Below are 22,784 nucleotides of genomic sequence, written 5' to 3' on the forward strand. Positions count from 1 at the left end.
TGTTTATTATCTATGCATAGTCACTTCACCCCCACCTACATATACAAATTACCTCAACTAACCTGTACCCCATGCACACTGACTCAGTAGTGATGCCCCTGTACATAACCTCATTGTTCTTCTTCTTATTGTGCTACTTTTTAGTATGACTTTTTATTTTAGTCTACTTGGTAAATATTTATTTTAACCAAGTATTTCTTTTAACCAACTGCACTGTTGGTTTAAGGGTTTGTCAGTTAGCATTTCATGGTAAAGTCTACACTTGTTGTAGTCGGCGCATGTGACAAATAAAGTTTGATTTGATGTGATTTGAGTGAAAGAGTGGTCAATATCGTACTTGAAAGACCTACAGAGACTGGATGGCTGTGCTTTGAAATTTATAACCAACCCACTGATAAGCATGTGCAACTTTTAGTTTTAAATTGAATCTCAACTTAATTTCCCCATTAGTGGTATGTAACGGCTTTCCTCCTGGGAATGAGAGACGGACCAAAATGCAGCGTGGTTATAGTTCATGTTTTTTAATAGGTAAACTCAACATGAACATAATACAAAACAATAAATGTGGCAAAACCGAAACAGCCCTATCTGGTGCAACAAACACAAAGACAGGGAACAACCACCCACAAAACGCAACACCAAACAGGCTACCTAAATATGGTTCCCAATCAGAGACAATGACTAACACCTGCCTCTGATTGAGAACCATATCAGGCCCAAACACAGAAACAGACAAACAAAAAATAGACATCCAACATAGAATGCCCACTCAGATCACACCCTGACCAAACAAAACATAGAAACATACAAAGCAAACTATGGTCAGGGTGTGACATGGTAAGGAAACAGTTAGTCTGATTAAGTTCATCTGATAAACAATATATCAAACAGAACTGGATCCACAAATTCTTCTACCTCTTCTTTTCCCCAGTGTCATTAAACACAATCTAACATCTTATCAGTCAGTCATTGTTGTTTGTATGATTATTAACACTGTCCAGACAGTGACTAAGTAGACACATTTCTAACTATGAAATATGAAGTATATATTCACAATGACTTAGTTGAGCACTTCACCATCCTTTATAAATGTGTAAGGACAAGTCAAATCAAAGTTTATTGGTCACATGCACCGAATACAGCTGGTGTAGACTACAGGAAAATGCTTACTTACGAGGCCATTCCCAACAATGCAGAGTTAAAAAGTAAGACAAATATTTTCTATATAGAAAAGGAAATAGTAACACAATAAAAACAATAACAAGGCTATATACAAGCAGATCATGGATCAGTTCAAATGAGCTAGACAAACTAACACCAAGTTATTATACAATACACAGTATTACAGTATCAAATCAATTGTAACTTAACTGCCTAAGGCTCTGGTATAGTTGTGTACCCACCTTAGTGTTGGTTGGTACAGTAAGTAGCAGGCTAGCAGCATCTCTGTTGTGGACCCTGGTGTCCGTTGAGAGTCTAACCAGTGTTGACAGCTACTGTAGCTAACTGACTAGTGTTCTTACACACACCCAAATGCTCACTCACATACACACACTCACGTTTAGGTATTCTAGCTCGAGTGCGTTTGAATCTGTGCTTGCATGTACGCGCACACAGTCTTGTTTTTGTGAACTTTCAGGGACTATTTTATTCCCATTCAAAATCCTACTAACTCTTACCCTTAACCTAACCCTAACCCTAACCTTAAACCCTAAGCCTAACCTTAACCCCAAACCCTAACCCTAACCTTAAACCCTAAGCCTAACCTTAACCCCAAACCCTAAACCTAACCCTTAAGCCTAAAATAGCATTTGAACAATACATTTTTTATCATGTTTTCCTACCTTTTCAGAACATTCTGGTGACTTGTCAGGACATTGTGATCCTGCCAACACTTTCTCTCACACACACACACATTGCCTTTGAACAGCACTAATCAGAATAGCATCTCTGCCAGCTAACCACACGAGGTAGAGCCATAGAGAGGTCTAAGCTGCATGACTTCTATGCTGCTTAATAAAGTCTTAAATGTTCATTTAAGGAGAAGTTTAGCAAAGAGGCTTTCATACCGAATGAGCTAATAGGGTGACAAGTGTTTTTCATGGATAAGCAGCTTTGGTGAATGCTGACATGTTGAAGTTTTCTTGCTTTCTTTTGCATTATTGGTTATAAAAATGGTTAGCCACTGAAAAGTCACAACTCCAGAGTCTAGAGCCCAGATTCAACCTTATTAAGAAGAAATGTATTCGTAAGTGCACTTTTTTCCTTAAGTTATACTTAATGTGTATTCCTCAATAAAGTTTTTGGAAATGTACTCAAGTTTCTTCCTATGTTTCTTCCTAAGAAAAAAGTTGCGAAGAAATTTGATTCTTGAAAATAATGTTCTTGGATTTCTTCTTGGAAACATTTTAAATTCCAAGATACCTCAACTCAAGCATCAGGGGGCGCTATTAAAATTTTGGGGATGAAAAGAATTCCCGTTTAAAACAAGATATTTTGTCACGAAAAGATGCTTGACTATGCATGTAATTGACAGCTTTGGATAGAAAACACTCTGACGTTTCCAAAACTGCAAAGATATTGTCTGTGAGTGCAACAGAACTGATGTTACAGGCGAAACCCAGATAAAAATCCAACCAGGAAGTGCCGCATTTTTTTAAACCGCCTCATGCCAATGACTCCTTATATGGCTGTGAATGAGCTACGAATGAGCTTACGTATTCCAAGTATTCCCCAAGGTGTCTACAGCATTGTGACGTCTTTTTACGCATTTCCATTGAAGAATAGCCGTAAGGGACCATATATAGCAAGTGGTCACATGGTGTCTCCCGCAGTTCCGTGTCATTCAGACTCTAGTCTAGGGTATAGTTCTGTGTCAGTCAGACTAGTCTAGGGTTTAGTTCTGTGTCAGTCAGACTAGTCTAGGGTATAGTTCTGTGTCAGTCAGACTCTAGTCCAGGGTATAGTTCTGCGTCAGTCAGACTAGTCTAGGGTTTAGTTCTGTGTCAGTCAAACTAGTCTGGGGTGTAGTTCTGTGTCCGTCAGACCAGTCTAGGATATAGTTCCGTGTCCTTCAGACTCTAGTCTAGAGTATAGTTCTGTGTCAGTCAGACTCTAGTCTAGGGTATAGTTCTGTGTCAGTCAGACTCTAGTCCAGGGTATAGTTCTGTGTCAGTCAGACTAGTCTAGTGTTTAGTTCTGTGTCAGTCAGACTAGTCTAGGATATAGTTCTGTGTCAGTCAGACTCTAGTCTAGGGTATAGTTCTGTGTCAGTCAGACTCTAGTCCAGGGTATAGTTCTGTGTCAGTCAGACTAGTCTAGTGTTTAGTTCTGTGTCAGTCAGACTAGTCTAGGATATAGTTCTGTGTCAGTCAGACTCTAGTCTAGGGTATAGTTCTGTGTCAGTCAGACTAGTCTAGTGTTTAGTTCTGTGTCAGTCAGACTAGTCTAGGGTGTAGTTCTGTGTCAGACGGACTCTAGTCTAGGGTATTGTTCTGTGTCAGTCAGACTCTAGTCTAGGATATAGTTCTGTGTCAGTCAGACTCTAGTCTAGGGTATAATTCTGTCAGTCAGACTCTAGTCTAGGGTATTGTTCTGTGTCAGTCAGACTCTAGTCTAGGGTATAGTTCTGTGTCAGTCAGACTAGTCTAGGGTATAGTTCTGGGTCAGTCAGACTAGTCTAGGGTATAGTTATGTGTCAGTCAGACTGGTCTAGGGTATTGTTCTGTGTCAGTCAGAATCTAGTCTAGGGTATAGTTCTGTGTCAGTCAGACAAGTGTAGGGTATAGTTCTGTGTCAGTCAGACTAGTCTAGGATATAGTTCTGTGTCAATCAGACTAGTCTAGGAATTAGTTCTGTGTCAGTCAGACTAGTCTAGGATATAGTTCTGTGTCAGTCAGACTAGTCTAGGGTATAGTTCTGTGTCAGTCAGACTCTAGTCTAGGGTATAGTTTTGTGTCAGTGAGTCTCTAGTCTATGGTATAGTTCTGTGTCAGTCAGACTCTAGTCTAGGGTATAGTTATGTGTCAGTCAGACTAGTCTAGGATGTAGTTCTGTGTCAGTCAGACTAGTCTAGGGTAAAGTTCTGTGTCAGTCAGACTCTAGTCTAGGGTATAATTCTGTCAGTCAGACTAGTCTAGGGTATAGTTCTGGGTCAGTCAGACTAGTCTAGGGTATAGTTCTGTGTCAATCAGACTAGTCTAGGGTTTAGTTCTGTGTCAGTCAGACTAGTCTAGGGTGTAGTACTGTGTCCATCAGACCAGTCTAGGATATAGTTCTGTGTCAGTCAGACTCTAGTCTAGGGTATAGTTCCGTGTCATTCAGACTAGTCTAGGGTATTGCTCTGTGACAGTCAGACTAGTCTAGGGTATAGTTCTGTGTCAGTCAGACTAGTCTAGGGTGTAGGTCTGTGTCAGTCAGACTCTAGTCTAGGGTATTGTTCTGTGTCAGTCAGAATCTAGTCTAGGGTATAGTTCTGTGTCAGTCAGACAGGTGTAGGGTATAGTTCTGTGTCAGTCAGACTAGTCTAGGGTATAGTTCTGTGTCAGTCAGACTAGTCTAGGGTGTAGTTCTGTGTCAGACGGACTCTAGTCTAGGGTATTGTTCTGTGTCAGTCAGACTCTAGTCTAGGGTATAGTTCTGTGTCAGTCAGACTCTAGTCTAGGGTATAGTTCTGTGTCAGTCAGACTCTAGTCTAGGGTATAATTCTGTCAGTCAGACTAGTCTAGGGTATAGTTCTGGGTCAGTCAGACTAGTCTAGGGTATAGTTATGTGTCAGTCAGACTAGTCTAGGGTATAGTTCTGTGTCAGTCAGACTCTAGTCTAGGGTGTAGTTTTGTGTCAGTGAGTCTCTAGTCTATGGTATAGTTCTGTGTCAGTCAGACTCTAGTTTAGGGTATAGTTATGTGTCAGTCAGACTAGTCTAGGATGTAGTTCTGTGTCAGTCAGACTCGACTAGGATATAGTTCTGTGTCAGTCAGACTAGTCTAGGATATAGTTATGTGTCAGTCAGACTAGTCTAGGGTATAGTTCTGTGTCAGTCAGACTAGTCTAGGATATAGTTATGTGTCAGTCAGACTAGTCTAGGGTATAGTTCTGTGTCAGTCAGACAAGTCTAGGAATTAGTTCTGTGTCAGTCAGACTAGTCTAGGGTATAGTTCTGTGTCAGTCAGACTAGTCTAGGGTAAAGTTCTATGTCAGTCAGACTCTAGTCTAGGGTACAGTTCTGTGTCAGTCAGCCTCTAGTCTAGGGTACAGTTCTGTGTCAGTCAGACTCTAGTCTAGGGTACAGTTCTGTGTCAGTCAGACTCTAGTCTAGGGTACAGTTCTGTGTCAGTCAAACTAGTCTAAGGTACAGTTCTGTGTCAGTCAGACTAGTCTAGGATGTAGTTCTGTGTCAGTCAGACTCTAGTCTAGGGTATAGTTCTGTGTCAGTCAGGCTCTAGTCTAGGTTATAGTTCTGTGTCAGTCAGACTAGTCTAGGATGTAGTTCTGTGTCAGTCAGACTCTAGCCCAGGGTATAGTTCTGTGTCAGTGAGTCTCTAGTCTAGGGTATAGTTCTGTGTCAGTCAGACTCTAGTCTAGGGTATAGTTCTGTGTCAGTCAGACTAGTCTAGGATGTAGTTCTGTGTCCGTCAGACCAGTCTAGGATATAGTTCTGTGTCAGTCAGACTCTGACTGAAACAGAACTATACCCTAGACTAGAGTCTGACTGACACAGAACTATACCCTAGACTAGTCTGACTGACACAGAACTATACCCCTAGACTAGAATCTGACCGACACAGAACTATACCCTAGACAAGTCTGACTGAAACAGAACTATACCCTAGACTAGAGTCTGACTGACACAGAACTATAACCTAGACTAGAGTCTGACTGACACAGAACTATACCCTAGACAAGTCTGACTGAAACAGAAGTATACCCTAGACTAGAGTCTGACTGACACAGAACTATACCCTAGACTAGAATCTGACCGACACAGAACTATACCCTAGACTAGTCTGACTGACACATAACTATACCCTAGACTAGAGTCTGACTGACACAGAACTATACCCTAGACTAGTCTGACTGACACAGAACTATACCCTAGACTAGAGTTTGAATGACACGGAACTATATCCTAGACTAGAGTCTGACTGACACAGAACTATATCCTAGACTGGTCTGATGGACACAGAACTACATCCTAGACTAGTCTGACTGACACAGAACTATACCATAGACTAGAGACTCTGACACAGAACTATACCCTAGACCAGAGTCTGACTGACACAGAACTATACCCTAGACTAGAGTCTGACTGACACAGAACTATACCCTAGACTAGAGTATGACTGACACAGAACTATACCCTAAACTAGTCTGACTGACACAGAACAATACCCTAGACTAGTCTGACTGACACAGAACTATACCCTAGACTAGTCTGACTGACACAGAACTATACCCTAGACTAGAGTCTGACTGACACAGAACAATACCCTAGACTAGAGTCTGACTGACACAGAACTATACCCTAGGCTAGAGTCTGACTGACACAGAACTACACCCTAGACTAGTCTGACTGACAGAGAACTACACCATAGACTAGAGACTCACTGACACAGAACTATACCCTGGACTAGAGTCGGACTGACACAGAACAATACCCTGGACTAGAGTCTGACTGAAACAGAACTATACCCTAGACTAGAGTCTGACTGACACAGAACTATACCCTAGACTAGTCTGACTGACACAGAACTATACCCTAGACTAGAGTCTGAATGACACGGAACTACACCCTAGACTAGAGTCTGACTGACACAGAACTATATCCTAGACTGGTCTGACGGACACAGAACTACATCCTAGACTAGACTGTTTCAGTCAGACTTGTCTAGGGTATAGTTCTGTGTCAGTCTAGTCTAGGGTATTGGTTCATTGTATATTTAAATCCAGGGGGAAGAGTGTATTTTAGAGAACTCCTTATCTATCAGGGAGAAGATAATCAAGCAGATACAGCCTGTGTTTCCATTAGGTGGACTTCACCGCTCTTCTATTGATTGTTTATGGATTGACTGTTAAATAACAGGTCAGGAATACTTTTGTCTTAGTTGTTGTTTTTACGGTGGCAACACAGCAGCACTGATCGTAGGCCTTTACAGAAAAAGACACAACCTCAATTAATGCCACATCCTAGTGCTTACTAGACCATTTCAACTTTCCTTTTCCTGTTTCCTTCGTTTGAATGGGACCATATTAAAAATATGACAACCGAATGTGTGATAATTTTACTGGTGTGTTTGAAGCTTAAAATTAATCTGCAAATATGGTATTTGTTAATATCTTGGCTAATAGTCTCTGCTTTGTATTAAATGTAAAAAAGACAAAGAAAGAAGCTGATGGAACTAGAAACAGAGTAAAGAATGATATGATCTTCCAAAATTCATTCTGCAGATGTAAGTTGGCCTGTAACTTCACTACACCAGTGATATGTTGACACTTCCACGCTATGATGGCATGCACATTGCAATGTAAACACAAACACAGTGACATCCTTCCTGTTTTACAATGTTCTCACATGGCACTAACAGCAAACTGACACTAGAGGACAGTATTTGAATTGATCTTGTCTCTTTCCCTGCCCCTTTTCAATGACATCATACTAGTGAGTGAGTGTTAGGTCTTTACACACTTATTCCCATCTAATCTCAGAAATGGTACGAGGAGTTGACTCCCTCATCATTAGTGCTTAAGTGGGACATATTTTCTAAATGTTTCACAGCATATCATTTTGAGTTGCCATTATTAGCATCCAATGACAAGCCCATCATGGCCCATAGTACAGTTTTTAACAATGAATTTGGCACTAATTTCAGAACCTTGTGGTCCTTTTTCAAAACTCTAGACACGAAACTCAAAACGGTCATCACTTGTAACACAGGCTGTCCAATGTTCAAAACATTGCATTGTGCATTCATATCTTTAAAGAAACCTTGCACTTGCAGAATCATTGGTTCAAATAACTCATTTATCATGAAATACCATAGGACCATTCATTTAGATCACCCACACAGAAGATACCGATCGTTTCACTGTGTAGTTGTTCGTACAATCATTAAATATTGTAGTACAAAATATGTGACACATGCTTCATTATGTTACTACACGTAAATACATCACTGTAAAAGGACTATTAGAGAGAATACTACAGACACAGTGGAATCATTGAACAAAATGTTTTATTTATTGATGAAATACAATAAAATCACAACATAGGTTTCTTTGAATCAAAGCAAAAATAATTAGCTACAAAAAAATAAAAAACAGTTAAAGGTCAACTGCAGTGTTCCTCACCTGACTTACTGTAAAACATCACTGCAGTGTTCCTCACCTGGCTTACTGTAAAACATCACTGCAGTGTTCCTCACCTGGCTTACTGTAAAACATCACTGCAGTGTTCCTCACCTGGCTTACTGTAAAACATCACTGCAGTGTTCCTCACCTGGCTTACTGTAAAACATCACTGCAGTGTTCCTCACCTGGCTTACTGTAAATAGCAAAACAAAGGATTGATTACTGTACTTCTATATTTCCATCAACCCTGTCTTGTGGATTTGGCCACAGGTTCTCATCCACATCACAATGGATGTTTTCATTAGCCAAACATCTTGGGAAGAATCTTCGGGCATGGCGAGTCCAGGCCTGACACTGGTCTGCCGTGATGTCATTGCATGCGTCATCTATGGCCTGGAGAAGGGTGGCTTGTTCGTGAGGGCGCCTATCATATACCTTCCACCTCCATGTGGAGAAAAATTCCTCAATCGGGTTAAGGAAAGGAGAGTATGGGGGTAAGCACAGGGTGGTAAATTGTGGATGGGCCTGAAACCATGCTTGCACTATTTGAGCATGGTAGAACCTGACATTATCCCACACAATGACATAGGTCATGCTATCAGCTCTACAGACCTGATTTAGCCCATCAAAGACGGTTACATTCGAACAGCAAATCATGTGGCTGCCTGCAACTCAATATATAGAGTATAGAGTAGAGAGATTTAAATGTTGTTTGGCCAAACATTAGAACGGGCAAGATGCATAATCTATGCAACTTTGACCGTGGTATGATTGTTGATGCCACACATGGTGATTCCAGCATCTCAGAAACAGCTGCCTTCCTGGGATTTTTATGCACTACAGTCTCTAGAGTTTACAGAGAATGGTACGATAAACAAAAAACACATTCAGTGAGCAGAATTTCTGTGGGCAAAACCACCTTGTTAATGAGAGAGGTCAGAGGAGAATGTCCAGACTCATTCAAGCTAACAGAAAGGCCACAAACGCTCAAATAACAGCTGTTTAAAACAGTGGTGTGCAGAAGGGCATCTCTTAATGTACAACACCATGAATAATTCAGGCTGTTGTGGAGGCAAAAGTACTAGATAGGTGTACCTAATAAAGTGGCCGGTAGGTGTACAAGTAATGTCAAATCTGAAAACATGGTCTGGGAAAGTAGTACATGGGACCATAGATAATGTAGTCCAATTGGTTCATGTTCCACGGTAATTGGTGTCAATGGATCTCGTTATTCTGAAACCTTCATGATCTAAACATGGAATATCGTTTGTCAGTTTCCGTAAAACTATGCGTTATGAGTAACGCAACAGTTACTTATCATTTTGAGCAGTTGTATCAATTGATAGTTAGATCATTGTAATGAAATGAATAGACAGTCATCTCAGATGTAATGTGTGAATTGCATTTTGAAATGGTAATACTTTGATGTTAAGTTGTGTCATTTTGAACAGGTGATTTAAGTTCAATGAACAAATGATCTTAGCTTTATGTGTATTGTATCCAAGCAATTGGAAAAAGTGTTATAGTTTTGACAAATTTGCATTTTGATCATTGGTTGTGAGTTTTGTGTCTAGAGTTTTAAAGATGACATCAAGGTTCTGAAATTAGTGCCAAAGTGATTGTAAAAAACTGTCATATCAATGTGCTGTACGTAGTTGTGAAATACTTTAAGATCTTCATATGCTTACTGTGTGTTTACTGTGTGTGTGCTCTGGCCTCTGCTCTACAACCCACAGTGTATATGTATTTGTGCCTGCGTGCTTGCTTGTGTGTACTCGCTCCTGTGTGTGCACTCCCCCTCCGGTGTGTGTGTGTGTGTGTGTGTGTGTGTGTGTGTGTGTGTGTGTGTGTGTGTGTGTGTGTGTGTGTGTGTGTGTGTGTGTGTGTGTGTGTGTGTGTGTGTGTGTGTGTGTGTGTGTGTGTGTGTGTGTGTGTATGCAGCCTCACACTGTGTGTTCTGGCCAAAGCCCCTCAGTGAGTGACAGTTTGCCCTGTGTGACAGTGTGTTCTGAATGGCGCCTGACTATGTCCTGAGCCAGAGATCACATACACTGCTCTCTGCACACACTGTGGCAGCATGGTCAACCTCAGCAGCACTGAGGTACTGAACACTGTGGTGCCGGAGACAGGTAAGTAGAGAAGCTTGGCACCACTGAACCAGCATGTGTCTAGTTTTAGAATAGATGCCGGAGAGAAGTTAGGATTTTTTTTGTCTCGTGTTCAGCCCTACTTATAGGGTACGGCAGTTGGGTAAATGTCTGTGGCTCAGGAAGTTAGTATTGTAACCGGTTGGATTTGGGCTGCAAGCAAATAATGTTTGAAGAGACTCGAAAACTTGTCATGTTCTCGGATGATCCAAAGGTCAGGATCCTAATTTCTAGAAATAGATTGGTTTGTGTGTCGTGTATTATCATATTCACACAGATGCTGTGTGCACTGCCAGTAGCCCCAGGCTCTTATCCTGCCTCAGCTTGATGTATCAAGGGAAACAGAGAACAGAGTTTAAACCAGAGAGAAATTACTAAGCAACTTTTTTGTCGTCTCTGCTCTATTTAACATTGATTGATTTTAGTTTTGGCCTGGATGATGTTTGGATATGAATTTATCTTTGGGTGAATGCTTTGCTTACTGGTGATGCAAGAGAAGTCGCTCAATTGCTCAATCTTGTTTAATGACATCACAGTCTTGATCAGCAATGATGGATTGAAACATTTTGCAATAGAGGGTTTGAGTGAATTCCTTCCTATTTTCTCTGTGCCTGATATGCTGAAAACATTAAAAAGCAGTATAATAGTGTAGGACGCAGGTCTCTGGTTACCGTATACCTCACATAGCAGCTGCCGGGGTTGATGACTTTGAACGTGGGAGTGGGAGACTGAGACAGACAGTGATGTCATACTGTAGGTTGTAGGCAGACTGTGGGAACTAACTTGGAGATTCGTCACAGTTAGCACCATAGACCGTATATAATGTGGTTGACAGGGTTGCATGGTTTTGATGGCTATTGTACTGTAGTTATTATTAGTCGTCTCTTTTCCTGTAACCTTTACATATATCGCTAAAGTTTATTTGTCTCAAATGTAATTTTTTGTGTTTTTATATTGCAACGTGTTGGTTGAGATGAAAACAAACAGACTGCTGTTTTACAATAGAGCACCAGCATGCATGAATGGGAACTGATCACAAACTGACTCTCATTATCACATTTCATACTTTACAATGACCCCTGTTTATCTTACCAAGGTACTGGTTGAAAATGTTATCCTTGCCTACTTTATAAATGTTTTATTTCTCTTCTTCTATCTCTTTTTTCAGGCCATGGAAATCACAAGGAGGATAGTCCTTTCCTCAGCAGTGCAGATGCTGACAGGAAGACTGATTTCTATGACAGGAACCTGGCCTTGTTTGAGGTCTGTCTTTAAAGTAACAGTCCAGTGTTTCCAGATTTCTAGGAAATATGACCTATAATTAATTACAATTTGAGTGAAAAGTTTTCCTTCCAAAAATATTGTAATTAAATATATTAACTGCTTTTTTTGTGTTGGAATGTTGGTGGGTGTTTGTTCTCCAAATTATGATTTGGCTTTACAGATAGGAGTATAGGATGAGTCAACAACATTATTTGAGTGTGAGTTAACAGAATATGGACTTTTAAAAGTGAGATGTTCACTGGACAGTTATTTTGTAAGTGGCTCACAGTGACTCTGATACTAATACATGACATGATTATACACAACATCAATATTTGCTAATCTCAACTGTCAAGATTGATCAATCACTAGATAGACCACCACTCCTACTTCAACCTATACAAATTCAGTTCCTTACACTGCACTATAATACCATTTTACTGTAGGCTATTACACCCCACAGACACATTAGGTACCCATCCAGCTCTAACTGTTCCCTGTTCTGCTGTCCCTGTCCTGCAGGAGGAGTTGGACATCCGTCCCAAGGTGTCGTCCCTCCTCAGCCGGCTGGTCAACTACACCAACATTACCCAGGGGGCCAGGGAGCACGAGGAGGCCGAGAACACAGAGACGTCACGCAGGAAGGCCCCAAAGGTCAGAAGTCACAAACACCACCTCTCTTTCTCTTCTTTTGAGATTTAAACAGGCTTTAGTCTCTCTCTCTCTACCCCTCTGTCTCTGCACATGTTTGGATCTGAGCTTGCATGCGTGTGCTTTGGGTTGTGTTGGAGCCTGTTTGTTACAGGCTCTGCCCTGAGAGTTGATCAATATCTTACCTGATCAATAATTCTGATCAATTAGCTATTTCCTGTGGGTCTATCTGTGCTACATACCATATTCAGAAACACACATAAAAACATAGACACTGAAACACACATAAAAACATAGACATTGAAACACACTACTCACACAAATATGGAAAACTACAGTAGTACAGTCATAGTTATCTTGACAACCAAATCACTCACATCTGTTTCCTGTCTTCTTTCTGTCACTATTTATGTTTGGTTCTTTTTTTAAATGTTGTCTTCCTCTCTCTCTCTCTCTCTCTCACACTCTCTCTCTCTCACTCTCTCTCTCTCTCTCACTCTCTCTCTCTCACTCTCTCTCTCTCACTCTCTCTCTCTCACTCTCACTCTCTCACTCTCTCTGCAGTCCCCCAACATGGGTACCCTGATGGGAGTCTACCTGCCCTGTCTACAGAACATCTTTGGTGTCATCCTGTTCCTTCGTCTAACGTGGATCGTGGGCACAGCCGGCATCGTCCAGTCATTCCTCATCGTCCTCATGTGCTGCTCATGTGTTAGTACACACACACACACAGTGCTGTGAAAAAGTATTTGCCCCCTTCCTGATTTCTTGTTTTTTTTGCACATTTGTCACACTTAAATGTTTCAGATCATCAAACAAATTTAAATATTACACAAAGATAACCCAAGTAAACACAAAATGCAGTTTTTAATTGATGATTTTATTTATTAAGGGAAAAAAAGCTATCCGCACCTTCATGGACCTATGTGGAAAAGTAATTGCCCCCTAAACCTAATAACTGGTTGTGCCACCCTCAGCAGCAACAACTGCAATCACGCGTTTGCGATAACTGGCCATGAGTCTTTCACATCGCTGTGGAGGAATTTTGGCCCACTCTTCTTTGCAGAATTGTTTTAATTCAGCCACATTGGAGGGTTTTTGTGCATGAACTGCCTTTTTAAGGTCACGCCACAGCACCTCAATTGGATTCAAGTGCAGACTGACTAGGCCACTCCAAAACCTTTATCTTGTTTTTTTTAAGCCATTCAGAGGTGGACTTGCTGGTGTGTTTTGGATCATTGTCCTGCTGCAGAACCCAAGTGCGCTTCAGCTTGAGGTCACGAACTAATGGCCGGACATTCTTTGCTAGAGAGCAGAATTCATGGTTCCATCAATCACAGCAAGTCGTCCAGGTCCTGAAGCAGCAAAGCAGCCCCAGACCATCACACTACCACCACCATATTTGACTGTTGGTATGATGTTCTTTTTCTGAAATGCTGTATTACTTTTACGCCAGATGTAATGGGACGCACACCTTCCAAAAAGTTCACCTTGTCTCGTCAGTCTACAGAATATTTTACCAAAAGTCTTGGGGATCATTAAGATGTTTTTTACCAAAAGTGAGATGAGCCTTTATGTTCTTTTTGGTCAGCAGGGGTTTTCGCCTTGGAACTCTGCCATGGATGCCATTTTTGCCCAGTCTCTTTCTTATGGTTGAGTCATGAACACTGACCTTAACTGAGGCAAGTGAGGCCTGCAGTTCTTTAGATGTTGTTGTAGGTTCTTTTGTGACCTCTTGGATGAGTCGTCGCTGCACTCTTGGGGTAATTTTGGTAGGCAGGCCACTCCTGGGAAGGTTCACCACTGTTCCAAATGTTCTCCATTTGTGGATAATGTCTCTCACCATAGTTTGCTGAGTCCCAAAGCGTTAGAAATGGCTTTGTAACCCCTTCCAGACGGATAGATGTCAATTACTTTGTTTCTCATCTGTTCCTTAATTTCTTTGGATCACGGCATGATGTCTTGCTTTTTGAGATCTTTTGGCCTGCTTCACTTTGTCAGACAGGTTCTATTTAAGTGATTTCTTGATTCAACAGGTCTGGCAGTAATCAGGCCTGGGTGTGGCTAGTGAAATTGAACTCAGCTTTCCAAAAAATGTGATTAACCACAATAAATTCATGATTTAACAAGGGTGGCAATTACTCTGTCACATAGGGCCACCAAGGTTCAGATAATTGTATTTATTAAGGGAAAAAAGCTATCACTTAAACTGAATTTTGTGTTTACTTGGGTTATCTTTGTGTAATATTAAAAATGTTTGATGATCTGAAACATTTATGTGTGACAAATGTGCAAAAAAATAAGAACTCAGGAAGGGGGCAAATACTTTTTCACAGCACTGTACACACATTGTGGATGCACACACACACACACACACACACACACACACACACACACACACACACACACACACACACACACTGTCTGGCAATGTTAGAAGACCATTGACACACTGTTCTTGTCCACTTGCCAAACCCCCTGTTAAAACTGGGTCACCGGCCAGCCAGTTAACATTACCAGGCTGAATAGAACCCACAGCAGTTTCCACATCCTGCTGTTTACTCCAAAGGACATGTAATATATTTGTGGTTTATGTCTCAACCTTTCCAATATGATTGATGAATTATGTTCAGTTGTCCAATGACAAGTTGCTAAGTGTGTTTATTATGTGGATAAAGAGCAGAGTGTATTGGTTGATGGGCACAACATAAAACATCCAGAACTCTCTCATAAAGACTGACTGGCCTTATTTGATGGTGTTCATATTCTCTCCTATTTGACAGACAATGCTCACTGCCATATCCATGAGTGCCATAGCTACAAATGGTGTTGTCCCAGGTGAGGGTACAGTACAAGCTTTGAAGACTGAGAATCCAAACTTACATTTTACACTTAAAACACTTTAGTTGTAACAGTTACATAAACATGACATTAAGAAGATAATATAATTTTTTATGACATGACTAACAAATGATCACACCGTCAGTCTATTCTGACCAGTTTCATCCATGTTAACTCTGTGCTGTTCTCTGTTGTAGCCGGAGGGGCGTACTTCATGATCTCTCGTTCCCTGGGTGCTGAGTTTGGGGGGGCTGTAGGAATCTGTTTCTACCTGGGAACAACCTTCGCTGCTGCCATGTACATACTGGGAGCTATAGAGATCTTCCTGGTGAGTTATCACCTGCTCCCAAATGGCACCCTATTCCCTATTTAGTGCACTACTTTTGATCAGGACCTAAAGTAGTGCAATATGTAGAGAATATGGTGCAATTTGTGATGCAACCAATATACCGCAATAAAATAGGTCAATGTACTCAATCATTTTGAGAGTAACTTACATGTAAAAATGGGATCCAAGGGGCGGAGCTAGCATGTTGGAGTGAACGGCTGTGTGTGAGAGGCTCCTGCAACTTTTTTTGCGAAATAATCTAATTTAACCTACTTTATGGCACTTTTTACAACAAACATTTCTTTCTAATTAATACAAGATTGTAACTTTTTATATGAAAATGCTGAGTAATAAAGACTGACTTCGCATGGCCAGAGTATGTGTATGTGTGTATGTGTATATGTGCATATGGATGTATGTACGTATGTGTGTATATACACTTATATACAGTGCCTTGCGAAAGTATTCGGCCCCCTTGAACTTTGCGACCTTTTGCCACATTTCAGGCTTCAAACATAAAGATATAAAACTGTATTTTTTTGTGAAGAATCAACAACAAGTGGGACACAATCATGAAGTGGAACAACATTTATTGGATATTTCAAACTTTTTTAACAAATCAAATTGGGCGTGCAAAATTATTCAGCCCCCTTAAGTTAATACTTTGTAGCGCCACCTTTTGCTGCGATTACAGCTGTAAGTCGCTTGGGGTATGTCTCTATCAGTTTTGCACATCGAGAGACTGACATTTTTTCCCATTCCTCCTTGCAAAACAGCTCGAGCTCAGTGAGGTTGGATGGAGAGCATTTGTGAACAGCAGTCTTCAGTTCTTTCCACAGATTATCGATTGGATTCAGGTCTGGACTTTGACTTGGCCATTCTAACACCTGGATATGTTTATTTTTGAACCATTCCATTGTAGATTTTACTCTATGTTTTGGATCATTGTCTTGTTGGAAGACAAATCTCCGTCCCAGTCTCAGGTCTTTTGCAGACTCCATCAGGTTTTCTTCCAGAATGGTCCTGTATTTGGCTCCATCCATCTTCCCATCAATTTTAACCATCTTCCCTGTCCCTGCTGAAGAAAAGCAGGCCCAAACCATGATGCTGCCACCACCATGTTTGACAGTGGAGATGGTGTGTTCAGGGTGATGAGCTGTGTTGCTTTTACGCCAAACATAACGTTTTGCATTGTTGCCAAAAAGTTCAATTTTGGTTTCATCTGACCAGAGCACCTTTGGTGTGTCTCCCAGGTGGCTTGTGGCAAACTTTAAACAACACTTTTTATGGATATCTTTAAGAAATGGCTTTCTTCTTGCCACTCTTCCATAAAGGCCAGATTTGTGCAATATACGACTGATTGTTGTCCTATGGACAGAGTCTCCCACCTCAGCTGTAGATCTCTGCAGTTCATCCAGAGTGATCATGGGCCTCTTGGCTGCATCTCTGATAAGTCTTCTCCTTGTATGAGCTGAAAGTTTAGAGGGACGGCCAGGTCTTGGTAGATTTGCAGTGGTCTGATACTCCTTCCATTTCAATATTATCGCTTGCACAGTGCTCCTTGGGATGTTTAAAGCTTGGGAAATCTTTTTGTATCCAAATCCGGCTTTAAACTTCTTCACAACAGTATCTCGGACCTGCCTGGTGCGTTCTTTGTTCTTCATGATGCTCTCTGCGCTTTTGACGGACCTCTGAGACTATCACAGTGCAGGTGCATTTATACGGAGACTTGATTACACACAGGTGGATTGTATTTATCATCATTAGTAATTTAGGTCAACATTGGATCATTCAGAGATCCTCACTGAACTTCTGGAGAGAGTTTGCTGCACTGAAAGTAAAGGGGCTGATTAATTTTGCACGCCCAATTTTTCAGTTTTTTATTTGTTAAAAAAGTTTGAAATATCCAATAAATGTCGTTCCACTTCATGATTGTGTCCCACTTGTTGTTGATTCTTCACAAAAAAATACAGTTTTATATCTTTATGTTTGAAGCCTGAAATGTGGCAAAAGGTCGCAAAGTTCAAGGGGGCCGAATACTTTCGCAAGGCACTGCATGTGTGTGTGTGTGTATATGTGTATATATGTGTGTGTGTGTGTGTATGTATATGTATGTATATATATATATATATATATTTTTTTTTTTTTTTTTTCTTGTGTGTCTTCAATAAAAAAATATTTGAAACAAAATGGGATCCAATAACATTAGCTGAACCTACATTTGATCCACATAATGTTGCTGTTGTAGACTGTAGTATATGACTGATATTCGTATATTCGGAGTACTCAAAATACATTTAAAGTGAAAGGCTTCTGTTCTGCTCTTACTGTATAGTGAGTTGTAGAAGCCATTATAAGTGCATTATGAATGCACATATAAGGTATTAAATGTGTGTGCCTCACAGAAAGTGTACCTTAATTAATTATGTTGTCATTGTCCTCTCCCAGAAATACCTGGTTCCTCAGGCGGCCATCTTCCACGCCAGCGACCACCACGGGGGCGACAGTGCCATCCTCAACAACATGAGGGTGTACGGCACCATCTGTCTCAGCCTCATGGCCGTGGTGGTCTTTGTGGGGGTGAAATACGTCAACAAGCTGGCCTCTCTCTTCCTGGCCTGTGTCATCATCTCTATCGTCTCCATCTACGCCGGGGCCATTAAGTCTGTTTTCCAACCACCCAACTTCTCGTAAGGCACTGGGGATTTTTTTACTTCTTTGTCTGAACAGGCAATGGGGATAATGGTATAATTGATGTGGATTTAATTTGGTGTTAATGATCAGTTTGCCCCTGACGTACGCCAAAACACTTTCTGTTCCGCTGGCTGGAATGGTCAAGGGAGATATAATTGTATTTCCATTGTTGAACTTTGTCCTAAAGATCTAGCTACTGTACGCATAGTGTAATTTTTTTCAATGCAGTTATAATATACCTAATATCTGATCTAAAGTAGAGTGAAAACACGGATATTATCATCACATTATCATGACATGTTATCATCGCTCTGTTGATAATCAGAACCAATAATATTCCTCTTTCTCCAGGATCTGTATGTTGGGTAACAGGACACTGGTGAGAGATCAGTTTGACGTGTGTAGTAAGACGGTTCTAGAGGGCAATGTGACTGTACCTAGTCAGCTGTGGAGGAACTTCTGTAGCTCTGGCAACATGAGTAGTCCTCAATGTGACGACTACTTCAACCAGAACAACGTTACAGAGATACAGGGAATACCAGGACTGGCCAGCGGCATCATCAGAGGTAAAGACCAAAGTCAGAGGATGGACCATATTTGTAATGATATGGCTATTATCACACTCCTGGGTCTAGGATACAGATTTAAGATCAGCTTCCCCCTCCCAATGTCCTTACCTTAACCATTAGTGGGGGGAAATGTATAACTTCACCCAATTACTATAGCCAATGTGGGCCAACCAGCTAGGGGGCAGCCGAGCCACATCCACTTTTATTTGTTTTTATTTGCTTTACCTTTATTTAACCAGGTAGGCTGGTTGAGAACCAGTTCTCATTTACAACTGCGACCTGGCCAAGTTAAAGCAAAGCAGTGCGACACAAACAACAACGCAGTTACACATGGAATAAACAAACATTCAGTCAATAATACAATAGAAAAGTCTATATATACAGTGTGTGCAAATGAGGTAGGATAAGGGAGGTAAGGCAATAAATAGGACATAGTGGTGAAATAATTACACTATAGCAATTAAACACTGGAGTGATAGATGTGCAGAAGATAAGTGTGCAAGTAGAGATACTGGGGTGCAAAGGAACAAAATAAATAACAGTATGGGGATGAGGTAGATTGGATAGGCTATTTATAGAAGGGCTATGTACAGGTGCAGTGATCTGTGAACTGCTCTGACAGCTGGTGCTTAAAGTTAGTGAGGGAGATATGAGTCTCCAGCTTCAGAGATTTTTGCACTTCGTTCCAGTCATTGGCAGCAGACAACTGGAAGGAAAGGCGGCCAAATAAGGAATTGGCTTTGGGGGTGACCAGTGAGATATACCTGCTGGAGCGCGTGCTATGTGTGGGTGCTGCTATGGTGACCAGTGAGTTGAGATAAGGCGGGGCTTTACCTAGCAAAGACTTATAGATGACCTGGAGCCAGTGGGTTTGGCAATGAATATGAAGCGAGGGCCAGCCAACGGGAGCATACAGGTCGCAGTGGTGGGTAGTATATGGGGCTTTGGTGACAAAACTGAAGGCACTGTGATAGACTGCATCCAATTTGCTGAGTAGAGTGTTGGAGGCTATTTTGTAAATGACATCGCCGAAGTCGAGGATCGGTAGGATGGTCATTTTTCGAGGGTATGTTTGGCAGCATGAGTGAAGGATGCTTTGTTGCGAAATAGGAAGCCGATTCTAGATTTTATTTTGGATTGGAGATGCTTAATGTGAGTCTGGAAGGAGAGTTTACAGTCTAACCAGACACCTAGGTATTTGTAGTTGTCCACATATTCTAAGTCAGAACCGACCAGAGTAGTGATGCTGGACGGGCAGGCAGGTGTGGGCAGCGATCGGTTGAAGAGCATGCATTTAGTTTTACTTGCATTTAAGAGTAGTTGGAGGGCACGGAAAGAGAGTTGTATGGCATTGAAGCTCATCTGGAGGTTAGTTAACACAGTGTCCGAACAAGGGCCTGAAGTATCCAAAATGGTGTCGTCTGCGTAGAGGTGGATCAGATAATCACCAGCAGCAAGAGCGACATCATTGATGTATACATAGAAAAGAGTCGGCCCGATAATTGAACCCTGTGGCACCCCCATAGAGACTGCCAGAGGTCCGGACAACAGGCCCTCCGATTTGACACACTGAACTCTGTCTGAGAAGTAGTTGGTGAACCAGGCGAGGCAGTCATTTGAGAAACCAAGGCTGTTGAGTCTGCGATAAGAATGTGGTGATTGACAGAGTCGAAGCCTTGGCCAGGTCGATGAATACAGCTGCACAGTATTGTCTCTTATCATGATATCGTTTAGGACCTTGAGCATGGCTGTGGTGCACCAATGACCAGCTCGGAAACCAGATTGCATAGCAGAGAAGCAGGTGGGATTCGAAATGGTCGATGAACTGTTTGTTAACTTGGCTTTCGAATACCTTAGAAATGCAGGGTAAGATAGATATAGGTCTGTAGCAATTTGGGTCTAGAGTGTCTCCCCCTTTGAAGAGGGTTATGACCGTGGCAGCTTTGCAATCTTTGGGGATCTCAGACGATACGAAAGAGAGGTTGAACAGGCTAGTAATAGGGGTTACAACAATTTAATTTAATTTTAGAGAGGGTCCAGATTGTCTAGCCCGGCTGACTTGTAGGGGCTCAGATTTTGCAGCTCTTTCAGAGCATCAGCTATCTCAATTTGGGTGAAAGAAAAATGGGGGAGGCTTGGGCACGTTGCTGTGGGGGGTGCAGGGCTGTTGACCGGGGTAGGGGTAGCCAGGTGGAAAGTAAGGCCAGCCGTAGAAAAATGCTTATTGAAATTCTCAATTATCATGAATTTATCGGTGGTGACAGTGTTTCCTAGCCTCAGTGCAGTAGGCAGTTTGGAGGAGGTGCTCTTATTCTCCATGGACTTTACGTGTCCCAGAACTTTTTGCAGTTAGTGCTACAGGATGCAAATTTCTGTTTGAAAAAGCTAGCCTTTGATTTCCTAACTGCCTGTATATATTGGTTCCTAACTTCCCTGAAAAGTTGCATGGGGCTATTCGATACTAATGCAGTACGCCACGGGATGTTTTTGTGCTGGTCAAGGGCAGTCAGGTCTGGAGTGAACCAAGGGCTATATCTGTTCCTGGTTCTACATTTTTTAATGAGGCATGCTTATTTAAGATGGTGAGGAAAGCACTTTTAAAGAATATCCAGGCATCCTCTACTGTCGTAATGAGGTCAATATCCTTCCAGGATACCCGGGCCAGGTCGATTAGAAAGACCTGCACGCTGAAGTGTTTTAGGGAGCGTTTAACAGTGATGAGGGGTGGTCGTTTGGCCACAGACCCATTATGGACGCAGGCAATGAGGCAGTGACGCTGAGATCCTGGTTGAAGACAGCAGAGGTGTATTTGGAGGGCAGGTTGGTTAGGATGATATTTATGAGGGTTCCCGTGTTTACGGATTTGGGGTTGTACCTGGTAGGTTCATTGATCATTTGTATGAGATTGAGGGTATCAAGCTTAGATTGTAGGATGGCCGAGGTGTTAAGCATGTCCCAGTTTAGGTCACCTAAAAGCACGAGCTCTGAAGATAGATGGGTGCAATCAATTCACATATGGTGTCCAGGGCACAGCTGGGGGCAGAAGGTGGTCTATAGCAAGCGGCAACAGTGAGAGACTTGTTTCTGGAAAGGTGGATTTTAAAAGTAGAAGCTCAAATTGTTTGGGCACAGACCTAGATAGTAAAACAGAACTCTGCAGGCTATCTCTGCAGTAGATTGCAACTCCGCCCCCTTGGCAGTTCTATCTTGTCGGAAAATGTTATAGTTAGGGATGGAAATGTCAGGGTTTTTGGTGGTCTTCCTAAGCCAGGATTCAGACACGGCTAGGACATCCAGGTTGCCAGAGTGTGCTAAAGCAGTGAATAAAACAAACTTAGAGAGGAGGCTTCTAATTTTAACATGCATGAAACCAGGGCTTTTACGGTTACAAAAGTCAAATGAGAGCGCCAGGGGAATGGGAGTGGAGCTAGGCACTGCAGGGCCTGGGTTAACCTCTACATCAGAGGAACAGAGGGGGAGTAGGATAAGGATAAGTATAAGAACTGGTCATCTGGTACGTTTGGAACAGAGAGTAAAAGGAGAAGGTTTCTGGGCACGTGTAATAGATTGTACAGACAAAGGTATGGTAGAATGTGAATACAGTGGATGTAAACCTATGCATTGAGTGACGATGAGAGAGATATTGTCTCTAGAAACATAATTTAAACCAGGTGAGGTCAACGCATGTGTGGGAGGTGTAACTAAAGGGTTAGCTAAGGCGTATTGAGCAGGGCTTGAGGCTCTACAATGAAATAAGGCTATTATTACTAACCAAAACAGCAATGGACAAGGCATATTGACATTAAGGAGATGCATGCGTAGCCGAGTGATCGTTGGGTCCAGTGAGTAGCTGGGCGGGCTGGAGACATGGCGTTTCAGAAAGCTAGCGGGCCGGGCCTAGCAGGCTAGCAGAAGGGCCTTAGAGGGACGTCGTGATGGAAGAAG

At 41.8% G+C, this 22,784-nt stretch overlaps 1 protein-coding gene across 4 annotated transcripts in view; it reads left to right on the forward strand.

The window, feature by feature from the left end:
* LOC139411617 (solute carrier family 12 member 4-like) overlaps positions 1–22,784 on the forward strand; it is a 61,073-nt gene that overhangs the window by 11,161 nt on the left and 27,128 nt on the right. For 2 of the 4 annotated variants that reach the window (XR_011634613.1, XM_071158200.1), the window contains exons 2-8: positions 11,662–11,756; positions 12,279–12,410; positions 12,972–13,118; positions 15,191–15,245; positions 15,446–15,576; positions 18,025–18,266; positions 18,622–18,836. Coding sequence is in view for 3 of the 4 variants with exons in the window: in XM_071158200.1 (XP_071014301.1) it covers positions 11,662–11,756; positions 12,279–12,410; positions 12,972–13,118; positions 15,191–15,245; positions 15,446–15,576; positions 18,025–18,266; positions 18,622–18,836 (1,017 nt within the window). In the remaining variant the exon portion in view is untranslated. Of the gene's footprint in view, positions 1–10,319; positions 10,476–10,581; positions 10,708–11,661; positions 11,757–12,278; positions 12,411–12,971; positions 13,119–15,190; positions 15,246–15,445; positions 15,577–18,024; positions 18,267–18,621; positions 18,837–22,784 lie in introns of those variants that run through there. The other 2 variants (XM_071158201.1, XM_071158202.1) reach the window with 2 other exon arrangements.

The sequence above is a fragment of the Oncorhynchus clarkii genome, chromosome 6 (assembly GCF_045791955.1).
Source record: "Oncorhynchus clarkii lewisi isolate Uvic-CL-2024 chromosome 6, UVic_Ocla_1.0, whole genome shotgun sequence".
Taxonomy (NCBI): Eukaryota; Metazoa; Chordata; class Actinopteri; order Salmoniformes; family Salmonidae; genus Oncorhynchus; species Oncorhynchus clarkii.